The 17905-nt window shown below is 29.1% G+C and overlaps 2 protein-coding genes across 2 annotated transcripts in view; one reads left to right on the forward strand and one right to left on the reverse strand.

The window, feature by feature from the left end:
- Positions 1 to 17905, forward strand: part of LOC119599629 — an 82983-nt gene that overhangs the window by 40966 nt on the left and 24112 nt on the right. The window lies entirely within an intron of this gene.
- Positions 1122 to 8228, reverse strand: LOC119599594 (putative uncharacterized protein DDB_G0282133). Its single transcript, XM_037949409.1, has 4 exons — positions 8153 to 8228; positions 7425 to 8042; positions 6168 to 6461; positions 1122 to 5773 (listed from the first exon to the last, which is right to left on the reverse strand). Exons 1-4 carry the CDS (start codon positions 8226 to 8228, stop codon positions 1122 to 1124), a joined length of 5640 nt encoding a protein of 1879 aa, XP_037805337.1.

The raw sequence follows: 17905 nt of genomic DNA on the forward strand, positions 1-17905 counted from the left end.
CGGATTTTTGCTCATATCTCCGGTATTTATGGACCGATTTTGCTGATTTTAAATAGCGATCTTCTCGAAAGCATGTCTAACAGAATTATTGAAGATTCGGATCTCGCCGATACTGGGGTCCTCTAAAAACTGATTTCAACAAACACACAGACGGACAGACAGACAGACGGACAGACGGACAGACAGACAGACAGACGGACAGACAGACAGACAGACAGACAGACAGACAGACAGACAGACAGACAGACAGACAGACAGACAGACAAACAGACGGACAGACAGACAGACGGACACAGCTTAATCAACTCCGCTACCTATAAGGATCCAGAATATATATACTTTATGGGGTCGGAAAATTATATTATAGAAATTACGAACGGAATGACAAACTTATATATGTATACCCTTCTCACGAAGGTGAAGGGTATAATAAACATTTAACATTTTGGCAATAATATCATTTCGTTAATAAAGTTAGGCGTTTTAAGTTTAAATATTGTATTTGATTCAATTTCACTCTATCCTTATCATAGCCACACAAAAAATAATCCTTTGATGTTAAATCGAATGATAGAGCAAGCCAAATTAAAAATGATTTTCTCCAAATTATCTAATCCGCAAATTAATTTGCAATCAATTAAAAAAAAATATGGGCTAAAATTTTCTTGTTAACATCACTCGATATTAACCGTAACCGCATTTCGAGCCGATTGTATAAGCGGACTTTTATGTTTTTTATGTGATTTTCGAGCGAAATTAAATTCATAGTAAAATTTGCCAAAGCCTGTTAAAAATAGGTTCTTGTTAAATTACGCTTCACATCTGTGATGAATCAAATGCTTGACGCCGTTTGCCTCTTTACACTAGGGTCGCTGCAATTAAGTATTAGTACCTAACAATATTCCGTTATAATGCTTATTTTGACAATTTGTACGATAATACTTTTATTTACACATATCACTATGTTAATATATTATAATACTATTAAAATGAACAATATTTCTAAATGTTAACTAAAACTAGATAATAAATACATGATGACCATGCTTAAGTATGTAAATAAATTATTATCAATGTACATATGTATGTGTATGTTGTATATATGAATGTAATCCTTGATGTTATAATAATGATGACCAAATGTTGTTCAATACCCATATTGGCCATTGCTCTTTTTTAGATTTCCGTCCTTTTATGGTTTTGAGTTTGCTAGCATTGGTTTGTGATGATGTTTTTGGTACTGTGGCTGATGCAACCGTAGAATCGACGGATTCATTTAAACTTATGTTGTCGGTGGATGTAACACTATCAAAGATGGAGTTTAAAAATTTTCTAATTTCCGCATATGGCAAGGAGTGCCACCAATTTGTCGTTGTAATTTCCTCTTTCGTTTGGGCGGATGCAAGTATATTTTTGTCGGAGTTCGTGTTATAGGGTGTCGTAGCAGGAAAGGATTGTGTTTTTAGTAAATTGTTAAATATGTTTTCTGTTTTATCGTTGGGTCGTCCTCCAGCATCATCAATTTCGTCATCTTTATTTGGTGTCTTTATTCCAGACATTGAGTTTGGGTTGATGTCGTTCTTGATTATCATTCCATTTCCTTTATTTAGATAATCCTTTTTATTGTATTTATTATCGGCCATTTCATGTTTGTCATGTGAGGATGTTGCTGTTCTAGTCATAACGTTTGATTCGCTCTTTGATATGTCGTGCAATTTATTTTCAATTGTTGACATTTCATTTATCCCTCCCTCATATTGTGATGTTTCAACTTCATTATTTGTACTGTGTTGTACTGTTGACCCATTGTCATTGTTTCCATTTTCAACAACTCTGTCATTATCACTATTCTTGTCAGTTTTTTCATTTATAGAGCCCTTGTTCTCTACCTTCATTTCTAATTTCATGTTCTTTTCATTGGAATAAGTAGTTGTACCTTCGTCATTAGCAACATCTATATCATCTGCAGCATTAACATATACATCGATATCATCATCAATATCAGCAACAGCATTACCGTCGTCAGCATTAGCATTCTTCTTCATGGGAAGATTGCCGGATTTACTTAAACTGTCATTATTCAGTTGATTGTTTTTAAACGTTGACCACTTGTTTTGTTTGTCATTTCCAATAATTTTTTCGATTACAGCACTACTGTTGTTTAGTTTAGTTTCTCCTACTTCTTCTGATTCAAATTCTACTGATGGTGGCGATGGAGATGATGGAATTGAAAATGACATAGTTCCTGTATGACAATTGACTGTTGATGTTATATCTTCTTGTATTTTTTGCAACCTAGATTCCTTAACATTTTTATTATCGTTTATGTTCTTATTTTCATCTTCTGTTTGTTGTTGAAGTTCACTTGTCTGTGTTGAGTCTTGCAGAGAATTTCCTATTAAAGCAATTAATTCGCTAAGATGGTCGGATTTCTCCTCAGGCTTTAAAATTGTTACTTTTGCAGTATTGGCGAGATCATTAGAGACCGTGTAAAGAGGACCAGAAATTGAGGTCTCATATGGTATATTTTCAATTATAATGGATGGTTTTTCATAGGAACTTGATTGAGTTAACCATACCACTTCAGTAACTGTTTCAGTATTTTCATTTGGAGGCGTAAAATCATTCGTTATGTTATCTTTTAAACCCCAAGAATTATCGACTGTCGTAGTTGATGGTAAATCAACATCGCTTTCGTTGAAGTCATCTGTGAGTGCAGTTGAATCGCCTATAAAATACTGTGAATCGGATAATTCATTAGTTTCCGTTGTAAACTCTTCATGGGTTGTAACATCTTGAACAAAATTGGATGTTCCATTATTATAAAAAATTTCAGAAGAATTACTTTGTGGTATAATGTCATTATTGAACGATTGGGTTGTATATGAACTGGAGTTTGCCAAGTCTGCTGTTACTAAAATATTTGAAGTCTCGGACGTCGCGTCTTCACTACTGTCATAGTCTTCATCAACCTTTCTCTCACTTGGAATTTTAGTGTATGATGTGTCTAAATTATCTTCTTCGTATGAATCTGCAAAAGTATTATGGAACGAGTTTTTTCCAGATATACTGTTAACGTCAATTGGTACATTGTTAATTGGAGAAACATCTGTGATACTATTAACAATATATTCTGATTCAAAATCATTGTTATTTAGATTGTCTAACATGTAATTTTTAAAACTAGCAGCTGTAGAAGATGTCTCATCAGCTTCACCATTACGATCAATATTTTCTGATGACATTAAGTTTTCGTTATGACTACCTAGAGCATCTGGATTGTCCGCGTCTTCCATTTCAAAATTTGTATCTTTAATTAAATCTACTAAGTTAATTTTAGTTATATTAGAAGCTTCAAAATTGGACCTGTTTGAAATATCGGGAAACTTTAAAGTTAATATCGATTGCTTGTTAGTATTATTATTTGAATCAGTGTTAATATCTAGAATGGAGGTTGAAGTTTCGATGAATTCATCTTCATCGTTATCTTCCATGAAGTCTTGTAAAGAAAATGTGGTTTGGGAAGTTTCGACTTCAGCTAAAGCCATGTTATTTTTGTGTTCGTAAGATATATTGTTTGGTAATGAGTTTACGGTAGATCCATCAATAGTAATATTTGGAGTTTTGGGCAAATTGTTTCTTATTGATTCGATTAAATATGTGGATAATATTTTATGTTGTATTATGTTAGGATCGTTAGTATCGTTTGAAAAATCTTTTTTAAGCTGTTGGGAACTTACTCCCAATAATTTACGGTTATTATAATCGTCTAAGGATTCCAGTGTGTATGAATTATTTTGATCTTCTTCAAATGCCAAAGTCCCATCACTTACTGGTTCAGATGGTAATATTTGTTTAGTTTCGTCTTTGGTTTGTTGCTTGTTTTGTAATAAAAACGAAATAGTCGAATTGCCAGAATCTTTAGGCCCATTTCCGAATTGACTTTTGAGTGAGTTTCTTTCTGACTGAACTAGAACTTCAGAATTAGTTTCGTTTTTTTGTACTATATTTTTTAAATAAACATCTGTGGCTTTGTCTGGTAAGAGAGTATTTTGTACATTAAATTCTTCGATATTGTTTCCATAATTATTCCGAACTGCAGGTGTCGTTGTGGTAAAACTTAAATATTCTTCGTAATTATTGTTATCTTCTGGAATTGTTGTGGTTTCCATTAGAGGATTGTTAGTTGTTTGCATTGCAAGTCCTTTTGCTTCTATTTCTTCTTTAAGCGATGTAGTAATGTTTTTAGTGGGTGAAATGTCGGATTGGTACATTTCAGTGGTTAACAGTTCAGATTGATTTCTCAAAAATTGTATATCGCTGTTTCTATTTTTAACTGTATCAATTATCAGGGAATTATCAGCATCGTTTATATTTATTATTATACTATTATTTTTTTGAGTAATTGTTTCTGATGATTTTATAATATCAGTGTCTGAATGGGGAACTACAAGGATTGAATCTCTGTGTATTGAAAAGTTTGTACTTGAATTATTGGAAATTTCTGTTGTAAGTTTAATTTTTTCTGTTGTAACTGGTAAATCATTTGTTGGAATTTCAGTTGTTTCTTGTGGGGCTTCAGTTGTTGGGGATTCATCGTAATCTTCCCAATCAGTAGTAATAGACATACTGGACAGCGGTAATATTTGTTGAGAGGTTTCGACACTAGATTGAGTAGACTGTTCTATATCCATTTCTGTTAGATTACTCAGATGTTCAAAATAATCGATTTCATTTGAATAATCTACATTATCATTTGGGGAGATATAATTTTTTAATTGAGTTGTTTGATTGATTTTAAAACTTGCTGAAGATAGAATTTTACTTTTCAGAATTTCAGTATTTATGGCAGAATTCATATAATCAGATTTGTTAATGTTATTTAACACTTCTAAAATATTAGAGGCCGTTGTTTCCACACTTATATTCTCAGATTCTTTTTGAACTTCGGGAATATTTGTTGTAGATAATACTTCAGTAGATTCATAATTTTCTGTAGATTCATTAGAAAAATCTTCGTCTGATACTGGATTGGAAATATCTATCGCAATGTGAAGTTGAGAAGTTTGATCTTGCAATTCACTGGAATCATTAAAAGTATATTCCGTTTCATTACTTAAAAGTTGGTCATAATCAGGCAGTTCAGTCGTTTGATCAATAAGAAATTCTTTATATTTATTTTCAGAAAAACCTTGCGTTTTGTGGTTCAAAATCCCATGATTAACAAAATCTTCATCTATGATATGAAAATCAGTATGACTGCTGGTATGATTTATGTTTTTCTCTATTGCGTTCGTATTATTAATTTCATCGTTCATATGTTCTTTTTGGTTGTCTGTAGTATTTTTCGAATGTGAAAAAATCTTTGAGTTAGGAAGTTTAGTATCGTTAACACCTTGATAGATGACTCCATCAAAGTTAGATGTTGTTGGCTGTTCTGTTGTATTCATAAAATGTAGTGATTCTGTAGCCAATAAGTATTTAGTAACTAATTCATTTTTATGGTTTTCTTCTCTATTAATTTTATTGGATGAATTTAAAATTTCTTTTAAAATCTCAAAATCGTCGATTTCACTTTCATATGATTTTATGTCTTCAGGAGATTCAGTGGTAAAATAATTTTCATATTTTTTAGATGTCCCTTTTGGAGTTGTTAATTCAAGGTGTTCAGATTGTTGAAAAATAAGTGTAGTATCGCTATAAGGCATTTCTGTGGTTAAATCTGCAATTTCATCGATAAGTGGTATCGGTAAATCGATTTCATTCGGCAAGTCTAAATTCAAAAGATAAAACAAATCATGATTATTAATATAATAAAATGAGATTGAAATTATCAGATAATTTTTTTTTTAATAAATGAAGGTATGCGCTATTTTAAAGCACCTTATTATCTCTTATGATATTTAGATTTATACACATACATATATATGGGCATTTCCATTAAAAAGTATATTTTTTGTCACATCACGTCACGCACATTAATTGACAATATCTTAGGACCATTCTTTTTGAGATCTACAGAAAAATACAAACAATTTAAAAATATGTACATATATATTTCTTCCCTAGATATAGGCAGTAAATGGTGCGTGACGTGATGTGACAATAGTAGACTTTTCGGTGGAAATACCCATATGTATGTGTGTATTCAATCATATATTACTAACCTTTATTTTCTTTTGTCATTGGTTTAATTAAATAGATGTTATTTGTAACATTATTTTGTTTGGCAATATTTGTTTCCTTTTCAAGTCCATTGGCAGAATGTGTTAATTTGTATTTATCCATTGCTGTATTAGTGTGGGCAACATCAATATTTAAATATTCATCTTTGTTGCCCTTGAATGAAGTCATTGAGTTTTCAGTGGCTTCAGAAATACTTTTAATGGTATTTGGCGTTGAATTTGTAGTTTTTACATTATTTTCCGCAAGATTTTCAACGATATAATGACTTAAATGATCTAAATTTTTTGTAGTGTTAATGTTTAAATATTTATGAGAATTGTTTTCAAAATTTGAGCTTATATTAAGCTTATTTTCATCTCTGATCAATGCACTAAGAAAATAATTTGATTGCGATGTATCTTTCACTGAAATAATATGATAGTCTTGAGATATATTTCGGTTTATATCCAGAAGGGGAATGTTGGTTTTCGTTTGCGAATATTTCTGGGAGAAATTTGTAATCTGTGTTTCATTAGAAATATTGTCAATGTTAGCAGTATTGTTGTGAATAGTATCGGTGCCAAAAGTATTTGTTGGCCTTTCCAAATTAACTTCAGTAGTTACAATGTTTTTCTTCATTATTGATTCCATGTTTTGTTTTGTAAGTAGGAGAGAATTTTTCAAATCAGTAAATGTTTGCAAATGTGGATTTATTTGAAGATGTAAAATGTTCGGTGTTGTTTTGTTGTTTCTATTAATTGACAAATCTTCATTATTATTCAGCTTAGAGAGAGAATTACTAGTTTCCATGGTTGACATATCAGTCGTAGTATTTGGGTTAAAAATTCTTGTGATAATATTTTCAGATGCAGCATTTGACATGAGTTCTATATTTGAATTTAATATTGTTATGCTGCTTTCATTGTTTTTATTTGAAATGTTGTTCATATTATTTGTTATTTTAATTTCGGGAATGTGTACAGATGATTTTTCTTCTATGTTTTGATTTTGTTGTAAATGTATTGTCTTGAGAAATTCTTCAAGACTAATTGGGGCTGAGTAATTGTATTTTGTTCGTGATAATTCTTCACTAACATTAGTCTCTATTAAAGCCTCAATCGCTTGTGATTGTGTAGCATTTGAAACATTTCCATGTGGAGTGTTTGATTGATGAGTCAACGAGATTTTATGTAAAATTTCTGTATCATTGCTGCTATTATTCTTTATATTTTTTTCCGAATCTTGATTGTTAAACTTACTTTCCATTTCTGTCATGTTATTCAATGGAGTTTGGGAGGAAACATTTTTCGTTCTTTCTTGCACTTGTTGAAATTGTTTAAATTTCTCAGCATTTTTTTGTAAGAACTCCAATTGCTGTCGTATCTTTTGGGCACTAGTGGGACTTGTTGTAATTCCATTTGCAATATTTGTTAGATTTTTTGTTTTGGTCATATCATTCAATGGTGCATCATAATCGATAGGTAAATCTTTAATTACTGAAATCTGTTGTGGTTCGAGTACTATGTTGTTATTATCTATTGAATTTGATGGATTATGGGAAAATAAATTTTGAGGGTCGTTGTTAGGTGTTTTTTCTAGATAATGTTCTGTACTAATATCATGAGGTTTTTCCGCATGACTTCTAAGCACCAACTCCTCCATTAATTGTCTTAATCGTAAGTCATACTCGACATCATTCATATAAGGTTTCGAAAAATTGTCTTGTGATTTTGAGGAGATCTGTATCTGTTTGATGGGTTTCGGTAGGGTATAGAGTATGGGCTCATTATGTATAATATTTCCCTTAGATCTATGAGATCTTGATTTAATATTTTTTCGTCTGCCATTGCGGCCTATATTATTAGGTAGAGATTTCGCTAAAATTAAAAAATATTTTTTTATTAGGTTGGTTTCTGAGACTTTCTACGAAAAACATTTTATGATTTAATGACACTTTTGCTATCAATATAACTTTTTTACAACATACCATGGGCACAAATTGTTAGTGATTCAATAAGCAAAATCGTTAAACTTAAATATAAAAATTTTCGTGTGATTAACATTTTATTGCACAAGTATTTTTATAGATCTTAATTACCAAATTAAGATTAAAAGAAATTAAATTATTTTCACATCTGTAAACAAGTTGTTGTTTTATGAAATATACTCTACTAACTGAAAGAAATTAAGATTTTTCAACACAATTTTATGCCCTTTTAAAGTATTGAGATGTTGTCATCTAGTCGTATTTGGGTCAATTCATATGAATGAAAAAAGTAAAACATTTCCATAAATTCTAGAACAAAGTGATATATAAATAAATGTTTCTTTATTTGATTTCATTTTATTTATTTTCAATCAAAACCGTTAACTAAAACTCACAAACATTCTCTTTTGTACACATTTATACTTGATAAGATTCATATGATGGGACGGACGAATGAATGGTATTAGTGACTTTTAAGCTTGTATTTATTTAAAAATGTTAAAATTGTGCTGGTGACTTTACAAAACAAATATTTCAAATAATTCTTCTTCTATTGCCATTACTATGAACCATCATGAACATGCGCTACTCAGTTAGCTTTTGCTGTTACTGATTACAACGATGATGATGTTGTTGACGCTGACATGTGTATTCGGAGAAGTTCAAACCGTTTTGTGAACTGTTTTCCATTTTTAGTTGATATTTAAATGTATAAAATAAAAACTGCTAGCAAAATGAAACTATGTTCGGTTTTTGGATGCGTTACATCTGAAAACGAACAAATACTCAGATAGAAATTTACATACATACATACATATGTATGTACGTATGTGCTACATAATAGTTTAAAGAGATCCCAATAAACCTTTTAGGGTTAAAATTCTGGCTTTCAAAAGCGATCAAAAATTCATAGAATTCATAGAATTTTAGATTTTTTTCATAATCGGTGTCGTTTGGTTGTCCACCCAATTTCCATTGCGCTGTTTTAGTTTCAAAATTTTTTTTTGAAATATGTACATATGTATAATGATAACATAGAAAAATATAAAAATTATTGGGAATTGGGCTAATATATAGTAAGATATGTATATGTTAATGAATAATATTTTAATAAATTAATAATAATAAAATATTAAAACTTATATTTATTTGTTAAAAAATGATTTTAGATTTAGAAAACTCATTGTTTGCTGGGTTTTATTTTATTTTTCTGAGTGTGTTTTTTATGGAAAATATCTTGTACTATGTTAATTTACATAATTCTAACAGTTTTTGTTTAGTTTTTTGTTAAACCATTTCATTCTGGAATTCACAGCAACAAGACAAATAGCTGGCTTAGAAAGACGCATGAATAAATTAAAAGAAGAATATAAAAAGAATCACACACACAAACAAATTGTATGTCACTTTTTTGGGTCAGCTCAATAAAAAAGGTCGATATGTTTTTTAAATATTAATGAATATTTATTTACTGGTGTCATTTATGTATTTTAAAATCAGCAGCACGTCTGTGGTAGATTTACCTTTCAGTTTTTACATTTTTATTTTATTATTCCCAAATAGGGAATACTACTTGTACGATTATTAAGGAAGGTCAAGATAAACCAGTTGTATACGAGTACTCTCTATAATTAATTAAATAAATTTATCAACTTTTTCGTTATTTATTAAATAAATTTAACAAATTCGCACATTTCTTGCTCATTTACTATTACATTAACTAATTACAATTTTCAACCGGAAATGATACCAAATTGAATTAAAAGAAATTTGTACACATATCACCACGAAGGCTTGAATGTAACAAAGAGCGTTTATATCGAAGACGTTTTTTCATTCAATTAACAGTTTAGTATTGTTATCGCATTTGAGCAAATATACAGATTGAAAATTTTTTAAATAGTCAAGAAACTGGAAATATTTATGCCTAAAATATAAAATAGCTCAAAGATTAATACAAAACAGTGACAATTTATAATACCTATTTTTATTGGTATTTGCGATTGTACTGGGTAAATTATTCGCTGTCTGCATTTTGTTATTATCACTTATAATTTTTTCACTTCCATGTTATTCCACAGTTGCTGCTGTTGTCATCATTGACATAATTTTTATTTATATACATTATCAGTGTGATGATTCTTTTATAATCACTTGATACAAACATTTTTCAATCCATCCTTACATATATACATACATACATATATTTATGTATCTGTTGTAGATTCCTTGAGTTGTTTTTGTTGTGTCATTTGTTAAATAACCATAATTATAAGATGTTTAATTTTCTTTAATTTTGCGATGCCATTTTTATGTTTATTTTCCTTTTCTATAAGAATGAAGGAATACCACGTCTTGGCATGTTTATTTTTATTCTTATTTTAGCGTAGAATTCCATTAATCAAATTAAAATTTCTAAAGTTGGTCGGATGGTTGATTGTATGAAATTCTTCTTTGTTTTTGTTCTATGTGGCATTAAAATCTTAAACAGCTTTACTAGTTTACAAAAAAAATAAATAAATAATAAAAACAGAAACAAGTTGAAAAAATTAATTACAATGAATGAAACATTATTGTGCCATGGTACAACACATCATTAAAAAATGAATTTTCTGTTTTATCTTTATTACTTCGTCGTGCAATAAATATTTAGTTAATATATAGTATGAATGGGTATCATGTCCCATCATTTGCTTTTTTCATGCAAATCATTTTTGTGTTTTATTTAACGCTAATGTTTATCAAAGGATGAACTTGTGACAGGGGTTTAATGATAATTTATTTATCTTTTTAAAATCGTATAATAGTTGTCATTTTATTATGAATTTGAGATCGTCGCTTGAATTTTCTAATGAAATTATAAGATTTTCAATTGTTTAAATTTTACATACATATGACACGATTTTTGCCATCAAATATTTGTTTACCTATTAAGCGATTATGGCCGTCATATACATATATGAGGTTTATAATGTAATAGTTTCAATTAATCACATTAAATAAATCTGTGTAAAAATTTTCCGAAATATTAAAACATTTTTAATAATTTAGGAGTCATATACAAAATTGTTTTTTGAAATCGTCTCTCAAAGACCTTTCATGTCATACCAAATTTGCCAGAGATATCAGAAAAACCTTAAAAAGGACCTTTTAATGCTCACCAAATATTGACGTCAGGACAAACATTTTGAGAATTGGTATGTTAGAATGAACTCAATTTTCATTTTCGGTGGGAACTTCAATTTTGGGGCACCCTAATATACATATATCCTTTATATTTTATCAAAAAAATTAAAAAATGGGGTGTATATTGATTTTGTCATTTGTTTATAATGTCCGTCCAATATAGGATATATATATCCTTTATATTTTATCAAAAAAATTAAAAAATGGGGTGTATATTGATTTTGTCATTTGTTTATAATGTCCGTCCAACCGTCTGTCTTTTGATAAGACGATAGAGCTATATGCATATGCGTAAATGGTAGCAAACTTTCATTTTCAATGACAAATTTATATATACTCTTCTATAACTAAGTCAGCTTCTCATGTAATATGTTCAGCTAATTTCTCTACACGCCATTCCTCCACACGATGACTTCAAAATAATCACACTGCGTTATTTGGTCAATTGTACTCGTATAAAAATGTTTTCTAGTAATCCCCCAGACGTGCTTTGGTTCTTCTTATTTACATACATATTCACAATTAAAAAAAAACTCCATATTCTGCGTCATCATCAGCAGTGAAATACATACTATTTGCTGTTGGCTACTATTGGTAATACTACTGTTCTTGGTACACAATTTTTTTTTTTGAATGTATGTGACCGAACTGAGTTTATTTAGTCTTCCAACTGTGTTTTTAATAATACAGAAAAACACGACAAAAATGTTCTAGTGATGCAAACGCATCACACAACAGGCTCAACTAATAAACAATATTAAACTGAAACCATTCTCCAATGGCAACAGCAACAACTATGCCAATCGTAAAACAAAATATTTACAATAGTTTTAGTTGTTGTACATATTTGTTTTTTATTTTTGTTGCTATATGTATGTATGTAATTGCTGACAATTGCTTGCCCCAAAGCAGCAACTAAAGAGTGTAAGAAATAGATGATTATGATGGGTCTTTTGGTTGGTTGGAGGGTATTGCAAACGTTCATTCAGACCAGCCATGTAATGGCTGCTAAAGTAATTCTATATCACTCAATTGAATTGAATGTTTGTGTGAATGAATGCGTGACTGTTTTACGACGAGAAAATCAACAAAAAAGCAAAAACTTTTATGGACAATTTTTATCATTTGGCCATTAGTTAGTATTTTGGTCCTTTTTGTTTTATTATTTTACTGCCATTGCGAGTATTCGTTTGTACGTTCCTTCCATTGTTTCAGTTTGATTGTTGTCAAAAGTTTTAGTGTTAATAACTAAAACGTGATGGTAATTGTCCAGGCGGTATTAATGATGATGATTTCTATTTACTTACAATTTGCATTTTATTTTTTACATTTTTTCTCTTTAGTAAAAATGTTAATACTTTTTTTCGTTTACTTACATACATAGAATGATTCTGTTTTACATTTTCAATTTAAAACGTTTTCATAATATGTAGTTGAATAATGATTACATAATACATTTTATGGTAGTAACGTGCTTTAGAAACATTAAAAAAATTGTGTAAAATTGTTCATATTCATATTGCAATTTATAGAATTATACCTCTATTTTTCGCTTTAGGTCACTACTAATGCAAAAATAACTTTGATAAGGAAAAATATAAGGTCTATAACATTTATATTTTTCATTGGATACAAAATCCATTCTTATATTACTTACAAATACTATTACATGGCGTTTAACTAGTAAAATTATTTTAACATAAATCCTAATGAGTCTTTATTCTGGGTCTGGTAATGTATTATTTGACTGATTAAAGCTATAAAATGCATGATTGGTGATTATTCTTTGACAACTAAAATGTTTAAAAGAAAATTTAATGGTCGGTATAAAAATTATAAAAATGAGGTTATAATAACATGTCACTAGAAAACTTTTATTGTGTATAAATACATACACATATAAATATATTCACTGTAAAATGCACCCTTCCTTGTTATGTTAGCAAAATCTATGAACTTTCAATTATCGGTAACATAAAAGTTTGTCCCAGCAGCTAAAAATGATTCGGGTGTTTGAATACCACTGTGCAGTGTAAATCAAGATCTTATTGTATATGTATATTTATATTATGTATATTTATCAATTTTAAGTTGCAACATAAACTAAAATTCTATTTGTAATTGAATTTTTCTTTCCTTTTTATATCGCACAGTTATAAGAAATAGACACAGTGAATACTTACAAGAAATCTTACAAATCCTCGTTTAAAAACAACAAGAAGAAAATGCAGAGAAAGAAAAAAATGTCCCCCTCGTTTAAGATAAATGAAATTCTGATGCAAATTTGATTTGTTACGAATGTTCTTTTTGCCACAATATTTATGTTTGTCAAGTTGAATAAAAATGTATTTTCCGTTTTGAAACCAAAATTACAATTGCAACAATTTCGCTTTATTTCTTGTTTTTGTCCTGTACTAAGCAACTGACACATTATCCAGGGCCGCATTGCATGTCGTATATTGTAAGTAACTTCAAATCATTTTCTAGTAATGGAAAAACGTAAACGGGCCCACTTAACTAACAACATCCCTTTACTAAGTGGTGTGGCAACATCTGCATCTTTGTACAAATGATTATTGTATAAATGAACGGGCAAACAAACTTCAATGTAAGTACATTCATACATACATTTGATGTCGTTATGTGCAAAAAGTGGCCTTGTCGAGTCGCTTTTATATTTACAGCTCCAGTTGTTCTACGTTTGACATTTTTTATGCTGCATGATTAATTATGCAATTTTTATATTATATTTATACAAAATTAAAATTCAATTTAACCACCGAAGTCTAGTGAGTGTGAGAGAGAGGAAGAGAGTGAAAAACAGTGAACATTAAACTAGTATTTATGCTAAAAGATAAACCCACAATAAATAAAGTGGAATGATATTGCAATGGAAGGATGAAAGCAATTTAATAGAAAAATGAATTTATCAACGAAAGAAACTCCAGGGTGAATACATAAATCATAATATGTTAAGATATACGTACATACATACATACTTATAGTAATGCGGGTAAAATATTAAATTAAAAAGTTAATATCTACAAATACAATTTACATACCCTGCAGGAAATAATGTGATAATTGTCTAAAAAGCCAGTAGTACTATTATCAGAACAGCAGACACTAGACTTTGAAAAAATAGTACTACTATAGTACTTCTATTGAAGTAGCACCACTTGCAGACTGTTTTTGATTTGACATGTGTTTGAGAAAATAAATTTTTAAAATTACTAAAATAATTTTCAAAAATTGTGCATTTACAAACATTTCCTTTGAAATCAGAGGACAAATAGTGCATGACTGTTTAGGTCAAGTTGCATGCAGAACCCTATTTAAGTACATCTATTAAATTTAAAAACTGCAATGAATTTAATATTTATTTTTAATACATAACTCACTATATAAAAAAAAAGAATTCCTCCAAACTTTCAATTTGCATTGTTAGGTAAATTTTTATTTGAGTTGAATATTTATAAATAAAACAATATACAGTAACTCAAACCCAAAATCGGACATGAGTTTTATTAATTTTAAATTAAATAAAAAATATTTTTAAAATTACTTTTTTGAGATTTTAACTATTTGTATGATTTAAGTGGTATACTAGCTTATTATTCTGATACAAACTTGCGAAAGTTTCCTTTTCTTTATAAAAATATTCTACATTAAAGAAGACACATAAACATTTTAAAGTCAAATGCAAAATCGAATAAACAATTTATGTTAAAATGTTTCTACGATTTTGCATTTATAACATTAAACATGTATCCAGTTCTACTCTATTGTGTATTTCATGGTGTCTTTATGAATATAGATCCAGCGGCGGTCTAGGAACTATAGTAATAAGGCATCTTATTATTCGAATAGGAGAAAATATAAAATATGTACCAAATATATGTAAACGATTCGTGGGCAACTGACTGCGTTTGTCCGATTTTGCGTTTGACTTTAAAATGTTTATGTGTCTTCTTTAATGTAGAATATTCCTATAAAGAAATGGAAGCTTTCGCAAGTTTCTCAAAAAAGTAATTTTTAAAATATTTTCTATTTAATTTAAAATTAATGTCCGATTTTGCAATATCAGCAATTATGAGGAATTTTTGTGAACATTAAAACTAGTAATTAATTGGGTCCAAGTGTACTAATATAAGTCAAGATCTAATGGTACTTGTAATTTTCAAACACACTCAATGTTAATTTGAGATAGTTTGGTACTAGTTAAATTTCCTGCGGGGTATACATAATGTGCAATAATAATAAAAATAACTTTGTTTTTCTTAAAACAATTATAGTATGGATAGAATCGTCATCACACATTGAGAGAAAATAAGGAATGAAAAATTTGAGTCGTATAACTGTTTTAATTTTTTGAAATGTTTCAAATTTAACAAAATAATTACGCCAATATTAGTGCTGATCCAAAAACTTTCATAAAATATATTATATCACAATTTCAAAAATATCGCATATGTATATGTACATATGTATATCGGCCAATTAATCGCCTCTTTAGGTGTCATCGAACCCACTGTGTTATCTGAGCAAAACCGATATTTTTGGACAACTCTAATGTTCACGTACCCATTTTATCTTTTGTTTTAACCTCAACTCTTGCATCGACAGAAATTTCAGTTCAGTATTTACAACTATAACAAAGGTGAAATGAATGCATACATATATGTATGTATGTATTAGCCATTGATGGAATGGAAAATAATGTTCATTGAAACAACAGCTACTTTGTCAATTACTTATTGGCTTTATTAGAATGCTCTAGTAAAAACTGGATACTGCAATGGGGCTGATTTTATATTCAAAATAAAACAGGCAGTTTGCTGACAATATCACGTACAAATAAATTTATATGGCCTATTGGCTAGTCTATGTAAAAGTCAACTGACCAGTCTATTGACTATCATATGTACTATACTATTGAGTAGTCTAGACTTTTGCCTTGACCATGACCTAGGTTTTTAAAAATAATATGGACTAATCTATATATAACTCTATGGACTCGTCAATATGAAATAATCTATTGACCTGTTTATGGACAACTTAGCAAAAGTTTCTATGCTTGAGCTTGATTGATTCTAATTCCAATTCCCTATTGATTTCTACTTTCAAAAAACGTTCAAAGCGTATCTATCATACAAAAGTCTCAGACATCATTGATTGAGCCTAGCATGTCCATTGACATTCATTATTTCACTGTTTCTGCGTTTTTCTTATGAAAAGCTTTGTGTAGAAAATATTAGGTATAAGGACACACTGGAATTGAGAAATTGAATTGAAAATAAAGTACTCATACGGCTCACAACATAATGGAGGATGTACAGGTTGTCAATGTTCTGATTATATTAAAAGATTGAACAAATATCTGCTTGTATGTATGTATGTTTGTAGTTATATCATTCGTCATCATAAAATCAAAAGCAAGTGACAGTTACAAATTATGATTAATTACAAAAAATACTGAATCCAATAAATGTGCTTAAATTTGTAACTGTGAGTATTTTTAAAACAAGAATGTAATACACAATGATAACAACAATAAGAATTATGAAAAATATATACAATGTACATATACATATATTTATGTACATTAGAGATGCCATAAATATGAATTTTGCTTTTAATGTCTAAAACTTACTTGTATAAAATTTTAGTCCAATCGGGTAACGGAAACCCATGCCGGAAATCAATTGAAAAGTGTAAAAATTAAAAAACAAGAGGACTTTTGGATTTCTTCAAAAAGTGTGCCATTCAAATTGTATTTTCTGTACATTTTGATCTTATCTTCTAGAAAAAAATGGTTATCGTGTGACAAATAACAATAACAGTTATAAGCATTTTCTTTCTTTCCAATCAATTTCCAGCAAAGGTACCCGTTATCCGATTGAGCTTAAATTTTACACAAGTTTGTTTTGGACACTAATAAATAAAATAAGATCCATCCAAACAATGGGCACCTATAATGTACATACATTTATACATACATATGTATGTATTTATTTTATTATAAAATTAATACTGAATGCGCAAATATAAAAGATTCGAAAACGCATTGTTATAATGTTATTAAATTAATGACAACTTTATAATTAATATCGAATTCATGAAAAAGTACTTTAATATTTCACAAATCTAAAAATGTTTATTTTCCCTACATTTATACTAGAGCATTTTTAGGAATATGATGATTAGTTTTTGTAATTAGTTCAAATTTAGGGAATTTTTGAGATCTATTTGGATAAAACTTAAGAAAATTTTTATAACATTAGTTATAGTTAGTTATAGTTAACAGTAATATGCTTCGTTTGAGAGGTGTGCCAATAACAAAATTTACCACGGGACACTCTTCAACTCTTATACTCATACATTGTCCATACTTACATATACATACATACATACATACATACATACATACATACATACATACATACATACATACATACATACATACATACATACATACATACATACATACATACATACATACATACATACATACATACATACATACATACATACATACATACATACATACATACATACATACATACA

The sequence above is a fragment of the Lucilia sericata genome, unplaced genomic scaffold (assembly GCF_015586225.1).
Source record: "Lucilia sericata isolate MDLA Ls3-8-SP2 unplaced genomic scaffold, ASM1558622v1 Contig000083F_arrow, whole genome shotgun sequence".
Classification (NCBI taxonomy): domain Eukaryota; kingdom Metazoa; phylum Arthropoda; class Insecta; order Diptera; family Calliphoridae; genus Lucilia; species Lucilia sericata.

What these genes read in the sequence shown, in the direction of transcription:
- LOC119599594 (XM_037949409.1), bottom strand. Translation starts at nt 8,228, where the DNA reads ATGTTAATCACACGAAAATTTTTATATTTAAGTTTAACGATTTTGCTT. An exon ending in TAACATGACAGAAATGGAAA is followed by an intron (nt 6,462 to 7,424) that starts GTAAGTTTAACA and finishes CAAAAAATTTAG; the next exon opens with ATCATTTAAGTCATTATATC. An exon ending in AATGACAAAAGAAAATAAAG is followed by an intron (nt 5,774 to 6,167) that starts GTTAGTAATATA and finishes TTTTGAATTTAG; the next exon opens with ACTTGCCGAATGAAATCGAT.